Source organism: Ammospiza nelsoni, chromosome 9 (genome assembly GCF_027579445.1).
Source record: "Ammospiza nelsoni isolate bAmmNel1 chromosome 9, bAmmNel1.pri, whole genome shotgun sequence".
Lineage (NCBI taxonomy): Eukaryota > Metazoa > Chordata > Aves > Passeriformes > Passerellidae > Ammospiza > Ammospiza nelsoni.
Window position 1 is genome coordinate 28,449,537 of NC_080641.1, and position 25,103 is coordinate 28,474,639.

At 42.2% G+C, this 25,103-nt stretch overlaps 1 protein-coding gene across 1 annotated transcript in view; it reads right to left on the reverse strand.

Moving 5' to 3' along the window:
• Nucleotides 1-25,103, reverse strand: part of TRABD2B (TraB domain containing 2B) — a 261,330-nt gene that overhangs the window by 80,403 nt on the left and 155,824 nt on the right. The window contains exon 4 of the mRNA XM_059478777.1: nucleotides 23,888-24,062. Coding sequence (XP_059334760.1) covers nucleotides 23,888-24,062 — 175 coding nt within the window. The remainder of the gene's footprint in view (nucleotides 1-23,887; nucleotides 24,063-25,103) is intronic.

Consider the following 25,103-nt stretch of genomic DNA (forward strand, 5'->3'; position numbering starts at 1 on the left):
ATTTAATCAAATGTTAATCAGGACAGAAAAAGTTCAGGCAGGTGCAGCCGCAAATAATCCAACAGGATTAAGGATGTCTGGGTGGCTGATTACCCTGCAGCACAGGAAATGCACATCGTGAGGAGGATGACAATATGTTTCCATCTTCTCCTTAAACAAGGGGCATTGTAATTACTTGAATATTTATTTTTCCAAAGGGAAGCATTTGAAATATTTTGCAACATGTGACCTACCACCTCTCTTCTCCTTTGCAAAACAAGCTGAAGTTGGAGTGACCTGGTCAAAATGAATTTGTATAAGTATTTTCTCCTGCAGTCACCTGTTTGCATTATCGTTTAATGAAATTCTATTATTAAATGTATGTTATTTTCCCCTTCAGTAACTTAATATCAGTAATGATAAGGTACAGCCACATTCAAGAGTTTCCCTGCAAGTCTGGTGCTCCAGGGAACACTGTGGATGCTGCCACAGTTTTGCTAGCACATAGGAAGGAGCTTTTAACAAGTCTGAGCTCCTACAGAGACCAGGGCGAGAGGAGTGGTATGTGCAAAGCCCAACATGCAGGTTTGGGGCAGCCCCTGGGTCCCTGCTCAGTATTTATCCACTGCACAAGACAAAGCTTGGGGACCTTTTAGCTCTGGACACCACTGGGGCTGGTCTATGTCACCAGCTTTACAGCCTGCTCCTTTGCTCGTTATCAGTCCAGGAGGGAAATGCCAATGGAATAACTCTGGCTGGAGCTGAAACTGAGCAAGAAAAGCTCATTTAGCAAAAGCGCCAAGGGAGGGAGGGAGTGGGGCTGGAGGGGCACACGGACAAGTGTTCCCATTCAGATGCCAAAACACACGTGAACAGACAATTTATTTACATTAGCATTTTCTGGAAGAAGAAATGGAAGGGGGAGAGGCTGGCTCCACTGTGCATTCTCATGTCCTGTCTCAGCAGATGGAAGCTGCTGCGCCCTGTGCTGTATCCCCTTGGCACCACACCACTGCCTGAGGGCAAGGGGCCTGAGCATCCTGAACAGAACATCACAGCACCATGGAGCCCTTCCTATCTGAGGCCACCTTGCTGTTGGTCCAACCAATCCCACCACTGGCCTCTCCATGGCCAGGCAGGCTCTTGCTGGAGAACCAGCACCACCTTCAGCCCAGGTGGAGCTTGGCCTGCAGCCTCTGTTGCAGGGTGGGATGCAAAGCTACCAGGCTTCATCCCAGAAGGCTTTTGGATGCTTCCAGTGCATCTCTCCAGCCCATTGACAAGGGGAGATGAAAGGAAGCCCTGCAAACTGGAGGATGTAACAGTTACTGAATGGGAACTGAAATGTAAGGATGCCAGCAATTCCCACAGCCACATAGCCTGCACCTGAATGAGTACCTGCAAATGGCCTCAGAATCACAGGCCTTGGCTCTAGAGCTCAGCTTCAAGCTTCCCTCAGCTTGAGGGTGCTCAGGTTTGCAGCTCCAAGCTTAGGGCTACCTGAGCTAACTAAAGCAAAGGAAAGGCACAAATCACCCTATTAGAGCTCTTACCAGTGGGATGCAGATGAGTCTTTAAAAGGGAAAACAGAGCCAGAAAGCTCTCAGTGTGATTTGGATAAACCTGCAGTGGCTACATTTATGGAAAAACTCCTTACACAAAATTTGAGGACACTGTCCAGTAGACCCAAGACAAGTTCAGACTAAAAGAACAAGCTGCATTTCAAAGGTGGTGGGAATTCATGCTATTTCACCTCTCCAAGGCACGAGCTTATCTTGGATGTATCACAGAACGGAACAGCTAAACAGTGCCATGTGGCTGATAATGAAGAGCCAAGAAACCAGACTGATGTCTGGATGCTAAGCATCTCACAGGCCCAGAAGGATGAAAAATAGCTTTTCATGTGGACTTGTAACTAATTTTTTACATGTGATATTGTAAAATTGAAGTTTAAGATAAAAAACACCATTATATAATTATAAACTAGGCCTGCTCATGTTGCTCCAGTAAAGGAATGTAAAACTTTTAACTGAACTTCCTTCACAAAATACATTTTTTATCTATAAATAATTTTAATTTTAAACAAATGAAATTTTCCTAGAGAAAATTATTACCTGAAATTTTATGCATCAGGTCTTGTTTTCAGTTTGCAAAAAAGACTTTTTTAGAAGAAAAAAAAATAAAACGACCGAAAAATCCCAAGTTCCCTATTAGACTTTAAATTTAGTATCTGAAACAAATTCGGGACTTAGTGCTCCCTGTCTGATCTCACAAACTGCTGAACTCAGCTCCATAAAAATCAGGATGTCTATTCCTGAGAGAACTCCTTGTAAATCCTTAAACCTACTGGGGACTGGACAGGTGAGCTAAGTAATGAGCATGGGGATTTTTCATGTAATTTTTCTCCATGTTTCCCAAACTCAAAATACCTCAGGGTTCCCAATCTTCTTAGTTAGCTCAGAGACACACAAAGGTGCAGAAACAGCTGACTGGAGAGAATGGGAACCAGAACAAACTGAACTGGAAACTGGTGCCATGAGGAGTCCCATGATCCATGGCTGTGGTGAAGCCTGTGAGCATTCCCTGGGCTAATTCTGGCTCACACCAAGCTGCCCCATAGAGCCAACAGCACCTGGTCCCTGGAAATAATACACATCATAAATGTGAAATATTTACTAGGGTGACCAGCCTGAAAAGAGGCTAAACTTCCAGCACACTCAGCCCCTTACAAAATCAAGATCAGGAAGTCTGATTGCAGCAGTTCTCTTACCAATCTTACAGGAAACCAGTTAAAATTGCGATTTAAGGAAGTTCCAGGGATGGATGTGCAAACCTACATCCATCCCTGGAAGTGGTCAAGGCCAGGTTGGATGGGGTCTATGGAAAGAGATGGCAGGGGAGCTTGGGACAAGATGATCTTCAGGGTTCCTTTCAACCTAAACCACCCTGTGATTCTACGATCCATCTTATCCAGCAAAGCCCATGAGCACGTTAAACTTCAAGCAATGTTTATGTCAAAATGAATCCAAGTTGAAGGTAAGCATATGTGTAGCAGGTGTTGAGGAGAGTCAGCAAAGAGGAAAGGACATCTGTCCTGAGAATGGAATGTTTCTCATTTTATAGTCACTCCCAACATCCAGAGATGTAGGTCTTGCCTCTGATTTTAGCTACTCCTCTATACTACTTAGTTTATAAATGAGTAATTGCTACTAAAATAGAACTGCTGATTTTTTTAAATTTTTTTTTTTGCCACAGCTGCATCTGTTACCCAAGTGTACAAACATTGTGCTAACAAGATCACCTGACCCAGGTCTGCTTTTTATCACAGCAAACATGTTACAGATCTATAATCACAACCATGCCTCTCAACATGATTTGTGGGAACTCTGTTAACTGTTCATACTAAAAATAGTCTTATTCTTTTAAATTTAGCAGCATCACAATATCCCATGAGATTGTCAGTGCTGGATTCTTGAGCATTCAGGGCACTGCAGTTACTGGGAAGTTGAATAGAAGTTTGGGTTCATATTCCTTGATACACTGCAAGAGCCCACCCAAGCTCTTCTTTTTCTGGGCTGTGCTGTCAGCTTGTAGCTGATTTTGGGTACATGGGAAGGGTCCATCAGGGACAGGCTGAGCCCACCAGACAAACACCATGGCAGCTCTGTAGGATCCTTTCCCTGATCCCCTCCCAGCCTCCAGCCTTTTGCAGCTCAGCAGCTTCCCGAGCGAAGCGAAATCTTTGGATCCAGTAATTCTCAGAGGATTTACTTCCAATCCAACACCAGACAGAGCTGGGTTGGACTTAACAGCCTTTATATTTTTTTTTGTGAGAAATTTTACAGTTCAATAACACCTGGCAACTGTGGCATTAGGAAATGCAGGTGTTATCTTAATTTTTATGTAGTTATATACACACACAGAGAGAAATATAATACAATATGTTAGAAAGATGTGTTTTGTTTGGAGGGGTGCAAATCCTCAGCTGTGAGCAGCAGCAATGGCACAGGAACAGTTAAGGCCATAACTGGACTTCAGAACACCCACGATCAGTTCCTAAATCTGCCACAGATTTTCTGGTTTGCTTTGGGCACATTAATTGAGTCTCTTATCTGTCAACTAAGAAGAATTATGCTGGTTTGTTCCCCTCATGAGATCCATGGGGTGTACCAATTCCCAGCCCAGATTTTGCCTAAGTTTAGGTATTCAACCACAGCACTTTACCAAAGGTTCCATTAAAGTCAGTGCCGAGAGACAGATGCTGTGAGAGTGAGACCAATCTCCTAAGAGAGCTGTAGTTTTCTCTGGAGAGGTTTACTTCCTACCTGACACAGTCAGGAGAAATCCTGTAATGTCTGAATAACTAATATAATTTGCTGAAGTACCTGGAGTCAGCTACCATGAATATCCAGGTCTTAGCATTTAAAACAATGAGCTGATATAAAGAAAATTTCCAGTAACAGCATGGAACAACTGCATCCCACCTGCTGAGCCACAGCCCAGGGTAACTATCACTTGGATATGCATTTATGGCTGTGCCTGAGGAAAGCAGATGTGAAACCCACAGGCCAAATGCATCCAGATGCAAACCACTGGCCTTTCCAGCATCACACTGACTTTCCCATTGACAGTTCCATCAAACTTTTGCCCTGCATGGAGGTTATAACCTGCAGCTTCTACATCAATTATATTTATATTACAATAACTCACCTTCTGAAAGATTTTAATTCATTTAATAAAACTTTTAAATAAGCACTTTGGTGCAGCTTAGGTTCATTCCAGCTTAGGTATACAGTCAAATCCTATACATACAATCTAAGTGTTTTTTAAAAATTCTCTTTCATACTCACACACATCCTCATACACTTTTACACACTCTTGCACACTCTCTTGCTCTAACAAGAGCCCAGCTACTTTCTGTGAAGTCCATGGGTAAGGCACAGATTGATGTTACATTCTCTGCTCTGCTGTTCATCTGTAGCATAGCCTGTTTATCTCCCAGAGTGTGTTTTGCAACAGCCATAAACCTCACGTCAGCAAGAAGCATCTGAGCAATGCTTGGACAGGGAATTGTAAGCAGCCATGGCAAACAGCAGCCGCCTGGCTCATGTCCCACTGCTCTTCCATTTGAGCAGCTCAGTTCTTTGGTGGCCACTTAGAGTTGTACTTTATTTATATAGTGCTGCTAAACCTCATCTTTATTTGTTCATGTAAATTGCCTGAGTAGCCCTGGACTTGGAAGGGAAACACATTTTCTTCCCTGACAAAGAAACAGATGATCTCACTGGCAAACGGGACACATACGGCATTGTGTTTGCTTTAGAGTAAGCTTGCTTACCAATCAAGCCACTTGACTTATCAAGCTTTTTTGCCCCCTCCTCTATCATTGGGAAGTCTCCTGTCAATGAGAAGAGGATGTCCCTTCTCCACCTCGTGCCATTTCCCATTCCCCTGCCGTAGGGTTGGTGCCCTGGTTGCCATGGCAGAGCTTTTAAGCGTGGTGCTGACAGGTCACACGCTGAAGAGATCTGATCCTGCCATAATGCTCATGGAAATCAATAGGATTCATTCCTCCTAATGAAGGCATGAACCTGCAAGACAGACTGTCCCTTTGTGCTCAGTGAATGTATAAAAGGTCTCTAAAGCCAGGCTTGCACTGAAATTCAGACAGGTTTTCAAAACTGCTAAGAGCTCAGGCCCATTGAAAGTCCAGCCCTCAGCACAACCTCTGGTTATGGAGCACTTAACATCTATTTGATCAAAGAGTCTAACTGTCTCAAGATTTTGGTTACATGGAAATCTGTCCCTTGGTACTGCATGTACTGAATCCTAAGATTCAGTATCCAAAGTCCTCCAATTAAATCTGCTGCAATAGATGATGCACAGTAATCTGCTATTGGAGAATGCTTCTGGAATAACTCTTCCCAGGCATGCTCCAGCCATCACCAGCCTCTTGCAGAAAGTATTCCAAAAGGAAGTTAAACTCAATTAATGGACATAAGCTTCTGTTTTCCATATCCCAAATGAATCTAGCCGCCACCAGGCAACTAGCTATTTGCAACAGAAAAATGTAAAGTCTCATGGCATAAAATACTGATATGACTATATTGTGTTTGGCACTGGAAGGGGCTGCCCTCGGAGATGGTGGAGTCACTGTCTCTGGAAGGAACCTGTCCCTTATATTCCTACAAGGACACACCATGGATTGGCATTCTGGAGTGAGGGACCACCTTGTCACAAGGTTGTCTTTCAGCTCTTCCCAGGAGACTCTGGTCCTTAATGGACAAATGGCCACTCATGACTTCCCAAACTGTGGAAGCCTCATCCTGCCATTTAACTCCACAACTTTTCTCAGCAACTCTTTTTAAGTTTGGACAATCTTTTCAGTGCACAAAACATAAGGTAACCTTACAAGCAATCTTTGCTGAATTTTCTCTGTTGAAGCTGATATCTATCTGATTTTAAAAGGACAGTAAGTCAATTGAATGACAGAGTGGAAGAAATCATGGAATCATCACTAGTCTGAGCCCTGATTATCCAAAAGCACAATCACATACACAGAATAATTTCAAATACAGTTCTCTGTTTACAGAACACGTGACCACAAGTGCTTCTCTCCTAATTCATGACCTGTTGCTGTGACACTCCACACAACCTCTGTTCCTTGCTGTTATTAATTAGCAGGACAGTTTTCAGCCCGGGGACTGCTGCCATGAGTGTTACCACAGCAATGAGCTAACACATTTGGAGACTCAAATGAATTGCACATGCTACCTGGTAGTACCATTAGAATCCGGGGCTTTTTACAGCTTTTTCTCCCTTTTATTTCCTCTTCTCAAGAATAGACTTTCTGGCAGTTGTAGACCTGTTGATAAAACCATGCAAAGTCTGTTCATGTGGAGGAGTGCAGAAAGGAACCTTTTTTAAGAGCTTGCACAGTTGAGTACACAGTGTTATCTCTATCCATGTGCTGATTCACTTGTTTATCTGGGTTATCCCAGCCATAAAAATATCTGTGAACACACAGGAATCTTGTGCTTGTTTAAATGGCAGCACAAAAAATCTACTAGAGAGGGGACAGGACCCACAGATCCCCAAAGCATACAGTATGTGCCAGCTCTCCTGAAGGTACTGAAAGTAATTCTGCAGATCTAAACAAACCCCAGCACAAAATCTCCACTGCAGCTGTTCTTCCACAACACTGGGAAGCATCACCCCCAAATATCTTTCTGACAGGCAATGTTACGGTCCCTCAAATTCATCTCGCTGTCCTTTATTGTGCTGCAGTATTCAAGAGAGAAGGTAGAGAGCAAAACTCCCCACTCCTCTGCATATGAGTTATTGTGCAATGACTCAGAGGCAGAGCTCGTAACATTCCTTTTATACATCCGCCTCAGCTTAAACCTGTTCCTGGGGTTATCTGTGCAATGCAGGGAGGAGCAGTGTGAAAACAGCTGTGGGATATGGTTGGGTGCACAGGGATGAAGGGTTTCCTTCCCTGGCACCAGTTGTGCTGTACATGCATGTGAGCCCTGGACAAAGCTAACCAAAGCCAACAGCCAAGTCCTCTCAGGCACACAGTTCACCCACAATATCGGCCGAGAGAGAGCAATCAGCTGAGAACACATTCTGCTGCACTATTTCAGCTGTGTGCTTCAGCAATCCTGACTGATCATCCACCCAGGGGAAAAGGAAGGAAAAAAATGGAGTAAGAAATTCCTACAACATCTGAACTGAATATATAGCTGTTGGCAGCTTTTGGTTTTGTGTTTTACCCTGAGCTTTCACTGGCAAGAGACAGTAAATTCACAAGCTTTTTCCTAGGAACCCAAGAGAGGAGGGAGTCTGCTTGACAGAGTTATATCTCTGGCAAGGAGCAGTGCTGATAATCACTTTCACTGGAGATGCTGTAAAGTGGCTCATAACTCATTTCTTTTGTACAATAAATGCAGGACAATTAAATCCAGCACTCTTCGATACTGTGCACAGAATTGTGGGACAATCCATCACTGTCTGCTTATACACAACAGCATAGAATGAACCCACCCAAAACAAAGAAGAAAAAAAGCAAATGTGCTTGGGTAAAGTGTCTCATCACATTTTCCCACAGTCGCAGTAATCCAAGGCTGTAACTAGACTGCACTTAGCACAGCTCCTTCCCTTTTAAGACTCAGATTTTATTTGCCTGTGTTCATTTCCCCTTTCTCAGCCAGCAGGAAGAGATTTTGAACACAATTGTGTTTGTATTTTGTTAATACAAGACCTGTGCCCGTGCCATACTGGACTGGTACTCAGCCTCCTCCCTGCTGGGACCCAATCAGGAATCTCCTTCGTTTCAGCCAGATTTTGGCAAAGCCTCTTTGATTTGTCCTGCATATCCAGTGGAAGGAGATGAGGAGCTGGGAGCCTGCCGGGCCCGAGAATCCTAAACACTTAATTTTAGTAGAAAATATCATTAAAATCCAAGTATTTTTTTCCTGATCAGTGTAACCAGCAAAGTGTGTTTTTCCTACAGATCCATGCTTGGAGAATGAGCTCCTTTTCCAATACCTAGGAAAGAGTGAGTTTCAGTTTATATCACAGCTATTTTCCTGAATGGCAACATTACCAGAAGTTTCCTCCTCTTGCCAAAGCTACCTCTTTCCAAGTAGGAACACAACCACAGGAACTTCCACCTTCAATAAAATTCCAGGGAAACCAGCCTATGGGTTGCAGAGTTCCTAGCAGAGATGAGTAGAGCTAGGCTATTTCCTCTGATGGAAACTGGAACTAAGTCTCCCCCCTGACTATACCAAGTTTGAGGGCTCTCATCCCCCTGCTGTTTCACTTCCCAGCCTGTCGTGACTGACCTCCCCTAAAGCTGCCCAGATCTGTGCAAGAAAGCTCTCAAACTTAACACATGGTCCTTAATGGCTTTTTGAGGAAATCACAGATTTTAACAAAAAGTCAATCTAAGGCAGCAGTCCTTAAGAGCTTGTTGAGACCTCAGCCAACATTGCCACAGGCAATGGTCTTCAAACAGATCTCAAACCTGACCTTTTCAAGTGAGATGTTTTTGTCAGACCCAAAGAGGAGAAATAAACGATTCAGGGCCACACAAGGCTCTGTCATACAGGTCTGAAACCAGGCTAACAGGATATGATAACCAGGAGATGAAAAACAGTAATGGGAAATGTACAGCATTTAATGCTTGAAAGCATTAAAAAGAGAAAAAATAAAGTTTATGCAAATGTATTTCAGTCTGCCTTGTTTGCAAACTGTTTGCTTTGTGCTGTTTGCCATTCTTGGGCTGCAATTAGACATCAGCATCCCTTGGACTGTTCATACAGTGACTAAGATTTAGAACAAAATCAAAAAGAATAACAAATAGGACAGCAACTAATGAGAATAAAAGCACATCCACAAGCCAGTAACTTTGTGTTCATCAGAACAGTGATACAGAAGAACAATTGCTTTCTGCCAAAGTGACATAATCACACTCTCTTTATGGATGGCAAGGACCAAAAGAAGAAAAAATAAATTTTTTAATGTTATTTCTTACACAAAACAAATTCTTCAAGATGTGTTTACATGTCGAATCTATAAAAATGAAAAAAAAACCCCAAACATTTGAGGAAGTCAGATTTGTTTAATTAAATATTCTACAGGAAGAAATTATTAAAGAAATGATTGAAACCATTTGGTATCCTCAAGTTGTGCAATATTTACACTGCATAAATATGGCAATTTCATTTTAAACTTGCTTCCAAAAACCATGATGCTTACAGGATCCTGCTGTCTCTTTGTGTCTATGTTTTTGTTTTTATGCTCTCCCTTGAAATACTCTGAACTCACGGGCAAATTTCAAATCTATTAGACAGAAGAGCAGCTGTCTCCAAGAGAGCCCTTTCTTATATATTTTATGAATACAGATGGCTGGATAGAGACTCATTGATCTCCCCCATGGAAAGAAAAGTTGCAGAGTGAGACTTTTTAGGGACATCAGAGACCCATAAAGATAATACAAATGCCCTAATTAATAGAAATGACTCAGTTACAGTTCAAACCTTATTAGACTGCTGGGAATCCAAGCAAATGACCTAAATCCATAGGAAACCAGGCTTCATTAATGCTGCTCCTCACAGTAAATGTTTGAGGATCAGAGGTTTAAATCCAAGTGGCTTCATGTGAACCCAAGTTTAGGTAGTTAACACCCTCAGCCTGGGATTTCACTTGATCTGTGCATCTGCTGCATCCAACCCAGCTAAGTCCCACCTCAGGGTCCCTCCTGGGGCTTCTCCACCTGATGAGTGTCACCACCCTGACAAAGTGCAGCCTTGGGTGAGTTGTATGAAAGTTCTGAGTCCCCATGGGCAGTACAGCAGCATTTATTTCATGCAATTTATAAGGACTGTCCTACAAATTGAACTTTAAAATAAATGTTCAAGGCAAAACCTGGGCTTTCTTGCAAGAGGAAAAAATAGGTTCCTCCAGCCATCTTCAGCCTTCTGTAAAACTCAACTTACACAAGTAAAATCCACTCTTTAATTATTTAACTTTTTACTATTTCATGTTCTAGTTCTTTATCTCTCATGGCCACACTTGAAACTGAAGGAGTTAAAAATTAATACTTGTGGCCAATGGTTTGAAGTTCACAGCTAAACACATGGTATTAAGGTCCACAAAAGAACAGGATGAAATTCCAGGAGACCAAACCAATTAATCTAACAGCTTCAAAACTTTTAAGAAGAGACTATCTCTTGAGGGCTTTTAATTGATTGTTTAAATTTTTCAAATACTTATAACCGTCTAAAATATTATTAATTTTCTCCTTTTATTAAATAAAAAATCAAGTTAATATAGGAATAAGGAAATTAATTGTGGATTCCACTAAAATATCAAGAGGAATTTTACCAAATGTCAGTCTCCTCAAGCTGGGTGTATTTATTCAAACCATTTTGGTTAACAGCAGACCGAGGGGGTAACTTTCAGGCAAGGAGTTTTGCAAATATTTTAAGTAGAGTTTTAATTGACCCAGTTTGACATTAAAAGCAGTTTTTAAACTCTTGATATTGTTAGCCATTTAAGATAAGTGGCAATAAATACAGATTAATTGTAGCACATGAAATGAAATCTTGGGGCTGCGGTGGGCCGGTGAAAAGGCCCTTTGTGAGGCAGGGAGGTGCAGGATTGTGTGCTGGGGTTAGGCTGACAGAATCCCCCGTCAGGCCCAGCCAGGCTTTTGGTAGCTCACGCTGGGACCAACTGCAAAGACAACAAACTTTGGGCAAAGGCAAGCGGGGTGATTGGCAGGCCTGAAGGAAAACAAAAGCGCCAGGACCAAGGGCTCCCTTTTGACAGGAGCGCTGTGCGGAGCAGGAGTTAAAACGAAGCCAACACTGGGCTTTTATTGTGTGGGAGATGATTGAACTGGGAATGTAAATTCAGGAAGACAACTTCTAAGATGCTGGTATTTCAGAGAAATGCTGAGTAAATACTACAGACCCGGTGAGTGACCCCACAGGGGAGACAATCTGGTGAGTCTCTCCATAATGCTGAAATAACAAAACAGAAAACCCACCCACATGCCTTCTTATTTGTCTCTAAGTCTTGCATGCAAAAAACTAAGAGATATCAGAAGGCTTTTTCAAAGGGTCTCCAAGTCCGAAACACTTCTCACTGACAGCATTTACACAGATTTGGCCTGGCTGTAAGAAAGCAGCAAAAAATCAGACACATAGGATGTCAAAGTATTTTGTTTTTGGTTTTGACTGCTTGCTTTTTCCCTTGCAAAAGGATAATGATGGCTGCTGAACAGAAATGAGGGCCTGCTCTCCTGTCTGCAGCTCTGTCTCCAGGCAGACCAGGCTGTGAAGGACTGTGCTGGCACTGAAGCAGCTTTTGTTCCCTTAAGCCAAGAGGAGAGGAAAGATGGAAAACTCTTCACACTTCTGCATGTCCAAATGCACCTCTTCCATGCAACCGCAGAGATGGCGAGTTTGGTTTGAGCACTGGGTTTCAAAGGGACATCTGCACAGTGGACAAAATGTTTGATGAACCCAGGACTCCAACCATATCACACAATGCCAAAGTTGCACATGGTTGGGTGTTACAGCTCCTTCTCCCACCCCAAAGAAACCTGGCCCTGGATGAGTTTTCCAGAGCTGGTCACAGAGGAATTTCTTTTCCTCTTGAGACTGCACCAAGATGCTCTCCAAGGCATGATAAAAAGCAATCCTGTGTCAATCTTCTGCTTGCAAATTTGCCTCAGGGCTAACAATGTTCTATCATTGGCAGCAATGCAAAACGTTGCTCAGGGAGTGCTCAGTGCACTGAGCAGCTTGTTCAAGGTCAGGTAGAGGTAAGGACAGAACACCCTGAATTCTTGACTCCTGCTCTCAGGGTTCAATAAATCCCACTCATCTCAAAGTCAGGCATCTGTCGGAGGCCAGTTTTTTAGGTTTCCTCTGTGGTCAGTGGAAAGATATCTCCAGAGGGCAATTCCTTCCATCTTAAAATATGCATCTGAGGTAAGTGGGAGGATTTGTCCTCTGAGGGTTTCAAAGGAACTGATGGTCTTATACAGAACACACACTGAACTTTCAGACACCTTAAGTTCAAGAGGGACAGTCCCACCCCAACAGCTGCCACTGTTACCAAGATACTAAATACATAATTTTCAATCTCAAGCAAAAAGAGTAAAATTAAGCACTAACCCTGGCTTGGCTTTTCTGATCCCCATCTGTATTTTTCTTTGGAAAGATTTCAAGCACTCTCCTCATCACAATGTTTTTGGAGCATCTTTTCCAACTGCTATGTGACAACCTCCCCTTGTCTGATAAGCTAAAGTTGCAAATCCCTTTCCTCCTGGTCATGCTTTACTATTTCCTTTGTTGCTTAGTTTTGTTCCCCACTGCCAGTGAGCTGCTTCAGCTCTCAAGGGAATGACCTTGGTTCTGGGGAAAGTGTTCCTGAACTCTGCACACAGGAATGTTGCCCCAGGCTGCCTCCTGGACTCACAGGAGTTTCTGATGCTCTTTTCACCCCTTGTCCACTTAAGAACATTTTTGGGCATGGTTGATGGCACACTTGGCCAATTAGCAGTAGTGAGGCTGCACAGTTTGAGTGCCCACGACTCATTAGGTTTATAGAGTCCTGGAGCCATGCCTCGGTCACATTTATTAACTTGCTCCCTGCTATTGCTCTGGCCTTGAGAATGAGCACCTCATTAGAGGGCAGCCCAGAGGTAATGTGGCTCCTCAGATATCTAAATAATAACCTTGCTGTAAACATCATCATTACATTTAAACCATGCCATGTCTCATCTATTTACAACACACCAAACCCTCCCTTGTGCAGAGGAACCAGAAAAATGCTGTTGTCTATGGGGATGTGGCTCACATCCCTCTCCCATTCTAATAAAAGTTGAGTTCATGCTGTGCCCTTTCAGTGGATGCACATTATGAATGTCTTTTTCTTCTATCAAATCACTTATTTTCATGAAGTATGCAAGAACTTATTATCTTGGAGCCTCAGCCATCTGTCAGGTTTGGTTATAATCAGCCAACAGATGAAAAATTTACGAGGGCGAAGGACATAGTCACACACACCTATATACACACACACACATACTCACAAACACTGCCATTGCCTAAGCCTCATTTCCTTAGGAAACCAGATTAAAAATAGCATTGATGTCAATAATGAAGTCTTTATTTCTTTGGCAGATCTCTGTTCCTTTTAAACCAATCCTCCCAGTGAGAGGTACTGCAGAATTTTCAACTGGAACCAGACCAGATTGCTAAGTGATAAGAACCTCACAGCAGTTTCACTGTACCTCAAACACCTCAAGGAAAAACACAAAGTGAATGAGAATTCTGTATAAATACTGAAAACTGGTGCTGAATTTCATACTGAGTTAACCCAGTGGTGGCATTTGATTTTTCTCTCCCTTTACCTCCAGTGTATAAATCCTATTTTAAAATGTCTGCAAACCTCAGTATTTAAGGTATTTCCCATAATAAAGTACAGAAAAATACTAAAAAATACTTAAGTTATTAATTTAAATACAAGTCACATAGGTTTCAGTCCTGCAACATTTCTCCAGGAAAATGATGGGAGATTTCACTTTTCTGACAGAGTTCCAAACGCGAACTCCATCAAAATGTTGTGTTTAGATTAAAAAGGTGTTTGGAAGTTCTCTGGCAGACTAATTGTCAGGCAATGAACAAAATTGTATCTAAATTTAAGCACTTGGTAGGTCTCATTGATTATCTCTTGCAAACTAGAAGTTCCAAGGTAGATCCATCTGGCTTTCTATTTGTTCACCTACCTGTTCATTCCCACTGCCTGCCTGGAGGTTGACTGGGAGCAAAGCCTGGTACATCTGAAACCACATTTTGCCATATTTCAGTTCACAACTCTTTAGCAAAATTTTCTAGGAAGAAGGTCTTGTCTACTTCCAAGTCAGTCAATTTTTGCCAAGAACTACCATATTTTCCAGTTTTGTGAGTAATCTCTCCAAAAACCAATTTGAAACAGCAGCACTTTTCCACAGATTGAAGTTTCTTCTCACTCCCCATCAGTCCAGTCCAGATTCAGGTTTTCTACTGAAGAGAGCAGAGAGGGAGCTGAGATTCAGGCACAAACCTGCACGTTTTCCAGTTTCAGATGGCAGCTCAGCTATTGGACTTGGGCTTGAGCCCAGTTTCAGTTGCCACCAGAGCAATTTTGTCCAAGAGACCTCTGTTGCTTTCTGCAGGCCTCTATAAAATGCCTGAACGGTGGCAGAGTTTGTGTTTTGAATGTCTAAGAGAGGTGAATAACTGAAGTTTACGACATCTCGTCTTGCCGGCTGGAGCTTTAATTATTTCCCTTCTGCCCCATAAGTAATTCTACCTTCACTTTACATTTCTGATGTTTAAATATTGTTTTTGGGCAGAGGTATACTGCGCATACATTTTCTTTTCCTTGACTTCCTTGACACATCTCTTCTGATCTACCAGAGAAAATAACAATGGAACTGGTATTTAATAGGCTTATAAAGAGGGTATTGATGTGAAAGTAGCAGCCTAGATTAAAGAACTGGAATGACAAATAAATAATGTCTCATCCAGGTGCACATGCCAGTCACCTTGATGTCAGTTGCAGAGCTACCATTAATTCTGTGAGAATAGGATCTGATCCCAAATCCATAAATCCTTTCTCAGCAAGTTTTCTCTGATGATATTCCTGGCACAACCATGACTAAGAAAATCTGAAACTCTCACAAGAACGCCCAGTTTAATGAGATTTCCAGTCCCAGTTTCCATACCAGTAAAAATCCTCAAGAAATCCACATAAATTACAGCCAGGCTTTCTAAAGCTTTCAGCTTCAAATCCACTTTTGCAAAACAACTGACTCCAGCCAACAGTTGTGCCCAGACTTCCCAGGGCACCAAGACTGCCACTGGTTCTTCTCCATATGCAGTCCTCCTGCAACTTGGCTCTAAAACGGGTCAGAAATGGCGTGAACCTCTAAGAGACCAACACCACAAGCAGTACAAACTGGTTCCTAAATTTCTGGCTTTACTAAATTCCCTTTCCAGCTTCTGCTCCAACAGCTGGAGGCTCCAAGAGTGGAGCTGCAGGGAATTCAGCCATGGTGGTCCAGGATGCCTTGGGACATCCCTGCTCCTCCTCCGGAGTACGCACCCAGGCAGGAGGGGCAGAAGAAAGGAACGTGAACTCAGGCCAACCCCATCAACTTGCATTAATTTGAAACACCACTGAAGGATCTTTGCTTGCACTCCAGGCTCTGAATTCAAGAAAAAGGAGTAACCAGATTTCCTTCTGCTCTGGGACAGCAACAGACTGCAGGGGGACTAACACTTGGGTGCAGGCATTTTAATCTGTGCAGGGAGCACACAAAGGTATCCCATCTGAGACAAGATCCTTGGGTCCTTTTCAATCTGCTTGCCTTTCACAGAGCATCCCGCAGAAACCTCAGTGTTAGAGGAAGGTTGCCAGTCCTTGGGTTCACCTCACTGCTCTTTTAAAATCTTCCCAACAGCGCTGTTAGAGCTGGATGGGAATTTTCAGCTGAGTTTTGGGATGGGAAGTGATGAATTGTCTGGCATCCATATATTGATTTCAACACTCCCATTATGAAACCTAGAGTTATATGGGAGCTCTGCCTGGTCTCCAGAGAGCCTACAGGGTGGCCTGTGAATCCACAGCAAGCTCTTGCGTGTGTGTGTGGGTGAAAAAGTATTTCATCCCATGCTTAAGCCCATTTCTGTTCAGCAGAGTGATTAAGCCTCTCATGCTCCTTCAGTTATGAAGAGAAAATTTCCCAAATTATGTCTACATTTTTTACATCTCAGATGTTGAAGAGAAATACAGTAAGGATATAACCAAAATCCTTATATTATTGGGCAGGAGGGGCCAATAGAGTTTTCTTTCCTTTGAGAACAGAGAGACAGAATTAGACTTATACAGTAGAACTTGGCACAGGCATAATAATAAATATGATATGAAAATGTCAGGGACCCAGAGGAGCTGACATTAATGTATGAGCTTCTTTAAACTCAAATCCTACAGTGCACAGGCAACTTTCCCCATTCATCATGGGCAAGATTACACCAGAGTTGGTGAACGTACACACTGCAGTTTGCAAGGCTCATTTTAGTTGCTTTCAGCATTTGTTTGAATAGCTGCAACTGGCAAACAAAGACCAGGATTTGGGGTTGCATGTACTTTCAGTGGAGCAACAATGAAAGCAAAGGTGGGCAGTGGCCAGGCAGGACTCCCTGCTGAGCACAATGAATTCTCCACCAGACCACCAAACAGAGGCCAGGGTTTGTCCAGAGAGTTTAGGTGATGACATACCAGGGGAAAAAACAAATTGCAACCTCAAATACTGGAGTCTTTTCTTTCACCTCCTACGTGTCTTGCCTTCCTCAGTTGGTACAGGTGACGGAGGCCTCAAGACAGCTCTCACCATTGCATAGACCATGCTGTGTTTCTACAATTTATATCTTGTTATACAACAGGAGTTTCTTAAAGCAGAATTACAGGAATGAGCCTTCAGAACAGAAGTTCTCTTTTCACAAAAGGGTGGTGCAGGCAGGTTTATTTTGGCCTCCTTAACTGAGGTGCTCTTTGCCGATTTAAGCTTCAGGTGAAAAGCAAATATTCAGGGATTTCAAAACCCTTGTATTATACAAGATCAGTGTACATTAAAAAGTTCTCTTGAATTTTTTTTTTTAAAGGCTGCAGGCTGGATTTCCACTTAGAACAAGCTTTTCCCCAGTGGAGTATCTCCTGATTTACAAAAGAGTGTCTGAAAAGAGAATCAGGCATTGCCTGTTTAATGAAGACTTTTAAATTAATCAGTTGCATGGTTTTGGTCAAAATTAGCATGCAAGTCTATTTCTAAAAGCAAAGTGATACTTTGCCTTAAAAACTAATAGTAAAAGAAATCCATACACAAAAACAGGCTGACCTCACTACAAGCATCTGGATGCCCAAATAAACACGAGCATAGGGAATTCTAGCATCTGCAAACTGTTAATTCACCCTTTTCTTCTCTTTTGTAGGCTGGCCAAGTTCAATCTCCTGGTCGCCAACTTCTTGCTCCACTGAGACAACCCCATTGATGAACTGTGCTGGTGATGTCAGTAGCACCACTAATCAGCATTGGATCAGGACGCCTGACCTGGGGGATAAAGTCTCTTTATATTCCAGCCTGCAAGTGCTTTCTTTTTCTTTTTATCCCCTCCTTTTTTTCCTTTTGTGTTCCACACAGGATCTGAGATGACGAGTGAAAATCGTGAAGAGCTCCACAATCCTGGTGGAGAGAGGACCAGACTTCCAATGAGCTGGTTCCCAGTGACACAACAGTGGTGCTAGTGCCTGATCTGCACTGAATACTGCCTCAGTTGGGAGTGCAAAGCAGCTATTTGCATATTCAACATCTGTAAATCCCCATCCCTCAGTGGGCAGTTGGACAGCGGCCTCAAGGCACTTCCCTCGTGAAAAAACACTTCCAAGTAACACATGTGAACCCCAATGCCAGATCCCATGGCAGGTGCTAATGGCTTTCACAAAGGCTCTCAGGATTTTAATCAGTTGAGTTGCAGTTGCTCATAGTATCCATCACCTCCTTTCCTCTTCCAAACTACTGAGCAGAAATACGGTTCTCAAACAAAATCCCACTGCCACCTCTCTTCTGACCCCTTCCCCCAAAATTCAACATCCATTACATTCCAGCTCAGTTGTGGTCAGCTCACTACCTGCTGACAAAGAATGCTCAAGCTACATCATCTGGATATCTCCTCAGGAATGCTTTAGTTTTTAGAGGAAAATAAGAACATCTCTGCGGTGATCAAGACCACTGCAGACTTGAGTCACCTTGGAGATGTCCGTAATTCCTACTCATTGCAGAAGGTGAAGGCTGAGCCTGCTTCTGTCTTTGGTACATCAAGTATCTAAAATGATGTGGGCTGAAATTCCCTTGGGAATCCTCTGCAGAGAGGACAAAAGGGGAAGAGCTGGAGTTGAGGACTACAATGAGGAGACTTTATATTCTTGTGCTCTTGTACCAGTCCCACCCTATATAATTGCACAATTCTCCCTTTCCCTACTAAAAAGAGTGAACCCCACTTCTGAGCCCCATTATGATGAACCACCAGAGAACATTTACTTTGGAAGAAAGTAACTGCTGTTTGAGAGCTTGGATTAGATGACCTTTAAAGGTTTCTTTCAACCCAAACTATTCAATAATTCCTGCTAACAGTCTAATTTATGAGGACCAGAATCATTCCTGATGATGCTGCCCATCCAGTGATGAGTGAGAGAACTCTGAAGGATGGGCAGGGAATTCACCTGTTCTGAGCATGGAAATGATCAAATTCTACTTCTGCTGTTGCTACTCTGGGATGGAGTCTTCTGCTTTCATGGCAGCACACAGGCATCTACAGCAAAGCCTGTATTTATGTTCTTGCAGAACATCTCAGAAATACCTAATCCATCAACAATATAAATAAACTCCGCCACCTAAGCCCGCAGATGAGCAAGGGTGCTCTGTCACACAAATGGATCTTTGTTATCACCAGCTTCATCAAAAGCTGTGGGCAATCTGGTTTCCACCACACCACAGAAAACAGCTGGGTCCCCTCTGACCTCTCAGATGTTGTGGAGGCTGGTGGGATGGTTTAACATGTGCTCTCCTCCACCCCAGAACTGTGGTCCAGAGACAATTTGCTTCCCCACTTGCTATGGGAGATGCTATGGTACTTGCATTTCAACTCTGTCTCAGTAAAAGAATATTCTCTATGATATATTTATTATTTTAAGCAACAAAACCCACTGCCTAAAAGCCTACTGATTTGGCTGCTAATAAACATTGTGAACTGGAGCAGCATCTGAATTTCTGAAGCAGTAAATCCAGCTCTCAGCTACAAAACTGACAGCTCTCATAAAAGAAAGAAAGAAAAAAAAATGCAAGTAAAACATCCTAAGGAAATTATCGTTCAAATTAACTGCAGACATAAATTTATCCATCTGTTATCGTAAGTGTTACTTGAAAATTATTTGCCCATAAAAATGAAATAAGCCAGAGTGGATTTTTTTCTTAAACATTGACTTCATGTGTATGGTCCTAGCTGCCAAAACATTAACTCTTTTTAACAGCCCGTGTGCTCTTGGCTGTGTGTCTTTCTTGACTGTAAATGGGCCTTTAAAAATTGTCTGTATAAATGATGTCTAAGGCACTTCACTGTTATTACAGATCAATAATTCCAAGTAAACCATCTTGATCTTCAAAACACAAACCCCAAGCAAATGCCAAAATTTTACTTGGAAGAGCTTTATTTAGCTACCTTTATTCATTCAAAGAGAAAAGTTAACCTGTCCATTAAATGAAAAACATCATTTAACTGCACAAACAATAACTGCTGTTTCATTCCTAGGGTACAGTTACTGTGAATACAGGTATGGTGAGATTTTCACATTAAGTCTGAACATAGTAAACACTGGCAGGAGTGAAACAAAGTCCACAGAACTGGGTACAGAGCTAGGTCTCTTTTACCCAGAGCCTGTATTTTTCTTGGAGAAGAGAAGAAATTAAAGTAGAAAGAAAAAATTGCTATTTTCACTTCTACGTGTTTTATAAAGGAATCAATTAAAAGTCTGAATTACTTCAACACATTTAAATAGTGAGTAAAGTCATGGAAGATGGAAAAGGCAGAAATCTATTGAAAAATCTATTTTTTTTATTTTTAAGAATGACAGAAAGCTGAAAAGTTCCTTTTAGAACTGTGTAATTTTTTTGTTTGTTTTAATACTTTTTACTGGAACAAAATCCCCCATCTTTCAGCAGCATAAAAAAACTTTGCTTCACTTTATGAAAAACTGTTTTATCTCAGCTTGCTTGGATATTCAAATGTCTGTCCCCTGCATACTCCTTTGTCCCCAGGATTTGTCTTTTGGATGTTTCATAGCCTCGTGCTGTTACAGGCCAGACTCAGAACCAGCTCTCCTATGATGCACCACAAAGTCGTTGCAGCACAGCTCTAAGTGGCACATAGTGAAATTTTAGTGGGAGTCCCAGTTTACAGGAAAGCAATGACACCCAGGCACCTGGGATTTTGACTGACATCTGCAAAAATGGACTTGTTTTCCAGAAGAAAACAGAAATTTTGTTTTCCACAAATGCCCATTATTTTACCAAAAAACCAGACACCTGCATCTTCCAGCTCAGTAGCTCCAGGCTCCTGCACCACCAGGCTGCCAGGATATCATAATCTTGATTTTCATTTGAAGCCACTCACTGGATTTGTTTGGGGTTTTTTTCTGGGCTTTTTTGGTTCTACAATCATGGATCAGGACACACTGAGCCAAACCTGACTGCAATTTGCAAAGTCACCTGCATGGTGCCTTCCGCCTTAGTCAAGCTTATTATGCTAATTAATTATTAGATGCTACAGAGCTACCCATCCACAGCACTGGAATCTTACCATAAACTGAGGATGATGCTCCAAGAGAGCAACAGAGCCTCAGTTGCTGCATGCAGCTGTGCAAAAGCCAGGTAAAACATCACTACAGCAGCATCCACAAGGTAGAGCTCCCTGCAGGGAGGCCACCAGAGGAACGGGCAGGGCTCAGCCTCAGGAGGGCTGTTTTCTGGGAGAGATCCTATTTCCCAGCCCCTTGGCTCCAGTTATACCTGGGAGTAACAGGATACCTCTGAGTCCACATGAATCATCCTGCAGGGTGCAGGGCTCCCTTCTAGAGCAGCTCTGGTCTGTAAAACTGCATTTGTTGAATGGTTCCAAGGTGCTTTTCTCATAACAGGCTTATTTTCTTACTTAGAAAAACACTTATTTTCCTAATTTTATTTGACAGCACAGTTTTACCCAATTCTTCCTTTCCCAAAACTATGATGGAGATTATGAAATTTGGAAAACAATTCATAATACACATATATAATTTAATTACTATTCATTCATTAGTTCAAATATCTTCAGAATTAAGACATTAATGCAAAGATCAAGCTTGGCATAAAGGGCAATATCGTCTGAAGCACATTGTCCAGAATATATTTTTTCAAATTATTTCCCCTTCATCATGACAGTTTTAGAGATGCAAAATCTTAAATTGCATTGCTCTGGGAGCAAATAAACTCCCACAGACTCTATTATGCCTATCCTAACTGAAAGTGCATTCCTAAAATTTTGCACTTCAGAATTCATGGGAATATGTGAAAGCCTCAACTTTCATCAAAACATCTTTTAATTTTATAAAAGGCAAAACCAACCCCTCAAAGTTTTATATGACAATTTGAATTCATGATTCAAGCACATACCAAAGAAATCCCTCAAAATAAAAGAACTAGATATAAGGATGCAAAATAAAAGATCTATCAGTAAAACCCACTCTTCAAATTCAGTGCATGAAGGAAAAGAGGAAAAAAAATCCTTCAAGAAAAAAAAATTGCAGTTGAATCACAGGAGGAAATGAACTTGCCTGCACTGTGGTCACATAAAAGTTTTGGCATTGAAAAAAATTAATACTCTTAATGTTCTCTGCATGAAGAAAAAAACACCCCAAAGAAGAAAGAAGGAATTAATTGTAGTTAAAGCAGGGATAGCCTGCAGGGATGGCCCAATTTGGTGAGAAAAGCCAAAGGGAGGCTGGAACAAAGAACCCAAAACAAAAAGCTTTCCTCAGCGTCTCCCACATCCCAGTTTTCAATAAACCCGCATGTCTGTTCTGTCCTGCCATGCTCAGTGCTGGGGAAACAAAACAACCCAGCAACAAAGGCAGTTTTCAACATCACCAGAAATGGGCCTAGAAGACAAAGTGAGGCTTGCTCTTTATGAGCCAGCTTTCCCAAGGGATGCTCCCTGGGAGTTTCAGGTAGGTGCCCTCTGATGGGGACAAGGGAAGAAAGCTCAAACCTCCCCTAAGTCAGAAGTGTCTTTCTAAAGAATGTAACGTGGAATTAGCATCCATTGGCTTAATTTCAGCTCTGTTATTAGCACAAGCAAACAGCGGCAGTGGGTTGGATCCATGACTCACCTAGTCCATGGTCTGTGGACTAGGTATAGAGCACTACAAGTGGGCAGTGATGCCTAGTTTATCCTCTCATCTCCATTTATGTACTGGTTAAGGAATTTCCAAAACTGGAAACTGTTATCTAAGCATCATGTTTGATAATCTCCGATAAACCTCACTCCTTGGGTTAGACAGGCTGGTTTTTATGAATGCCTGTCCAATTATGAGCCATCATGATATATTTTCCTACTGTAAAAACAGTTAAGCAAAACTTCTTGGCCAGAAATATCAGCCAAGCCTGAGATTAAATAAGCTTGGGAAAATTCAGTCCGGATACACTCAAAAAATAAATACATCAAAATGCACGTGTCTCTGCTAAAACCCACAGTCTTTAATCAAAATTCCCACTGAAGTGAGTAGCGAAAGGTGAGTTGTTGCCAAAGTTCATAGTGAGAGCCATGGGATGAGAAGCAAAGCTCTGTCAAAAATGAGAAATTGCTAAGGAGAGGAGCAGGAGGAGCAGATTGGTTCTCGACACAGCAATCTCAGCCTGCCTTTTGAGGGAGCTCAAAAAGACACTTAAGCTGGTGCTCAGGATTCTGCTGAGCTGGAGCCTGAATAATTATTATTTATACTCTTATCACACGGAAATATGAATTCCATTGGTCAAGGGAAAAGAAATAAAAAAAGGGAAAGAGAGGACAGTAGCATGTACTGTTGTAGGCTCACAGAAGTATTGCAGACATCTTTGTTCTGCAGACTTCAGGGAGAGCATTAAACAGGAAGAGGGACACTTTGGATTTTTACTTCATGGTTTAAACTGCTGGTATTTAGCTACACACACAACTCATGCACTTGTGCAAAGCCCCACACCAGCCAGTCTGTACAGACACAGCACCAAAGCAGCTCGGTCACCCATTGAGAAAGTTTAACTGCAGCAACCCAGAAGGTTTGAAATCCTGGGCCAGTGCCTGGAGCCACACACGTGTGCCTGTGCCACCAAAGGGTTTGTGTTCTGCCACTCACTGTCACCACCACCTGGGCTTACAAATTCAAAGGCAACTGAACCATCTTCTACACCTGTGGCCAAGTAGCCCACAGGTCTGGGAAGGGAACAAATACAACAGCATGAGAAGTGCTTACAGCTTCACATTTCCACAGCCAGATGGAAAACAAAGTAAGTGCAGCCTGTGTGCAGTCTGCCTGGACCTAGACCCGCCTCCTACAACAATTCACTCCATTTCAGAAGCTGGTCTGGACAAACAAAAGTCTTTCTGCTTCAAAGGGAAGCCTCATAAGAAGTTTTCCCACAGGCTGAGACCTGAATAATTCCAAACACTTTACTTCCAATCATAGTAACTGAGCAAAACAGAAAAAAATCATGCCATACCTGCTCCAAAGGCAAAGAAGAAGCTCTTGTCTCTGTTCTCCCTTAAAAGTGACATCACTCTTCTCCCCATCCTCTCATTCCTTTTGTAGATGAGCTCCTGTCTGAAGTAGCTGTCTATTTCCTGAGCTGTCACCTGCTCGTGGGGTGGGAGTGTTGTGTTGATGAAGTTTGGCACCTGAAACAGAGAGAGAGGCCACAACCCAGGTGGCATTGGTTAAGGAACCCACAAAACACTGCATGTTTTAATCCAGGCTTCTTTAAGCCACCACTATGACACAAAAAAACACTAGAGGATCAGAGCATGGGAAGCTGTTAGGAACTCTCAAAAAAAAAAAAAAAAAAGAAAAATAAATTCCCAATGAATATACTCTCTTTTAAAAAAAGTGAAACTAGTATTTTACTAAAGGAAACTTTAGTTAATTTTAATTTTGATTTGTCTCTGTCCCTTCATGAAAATGTAGTTTCAGGTGTTACATTTGGGTGAGTTACTTGGACCTTTATTCTCTGCTTGTTCTAAAAAAAAAAAATCATTGGCTGTTTAATACCAAATTCCTGTGATCTATTCTCAGCTGAGGTCATCATGAACTAAGCAAGGACTGTAAGATTTGGCTTGTATATGTGGCTTTTTAAGAACCTAACAGTTTAAAGAGAGGAAAGTATAGCAAATACAGACACAGGAAGATGCACACAGGGTAAACTCCCTTATCTTTACATGCTATTAGGTCTCACCAGAGAAGACCATGCATTACAACGCATAAATCCCTGGAACATTCCTGATATATCTGAGGAAGTGACTTCCACAAGAACTGCTCCTTCAGTCTCTGCTTTTGTGAAGAGAGATATTCACAGACAGAAAGGCTGAAAGCTCAAGGACTTGGGTCAGGGCAGCAGACCCAGGAATGAGCCAACATCCAAGCTGTAAGGGACAGATAAGCCAAAAGTCTCTGATTATGAGGACAGCAACTTGTTTTGAAACAGTGGAAGTCCCAGGTTTACCACAAGGGTTTGGGAGCCCACGGGCCCTGCAGAGAGAAGAGCTGTAAGGGGGCAGTGTTTGATGACTGCTAACAGGACCCAAGCACTTCTGGTGATTTTCTGTGCCTCACCACTAGAAAGCAACTTAAACTGCAAACCTTAGGTTCAGATTTCTGAGTCCCTAGGTAAATGTAAAGCTGCCAGGATTTCCAGTGTTAATCTGAGTCAGTGGTAATGACAT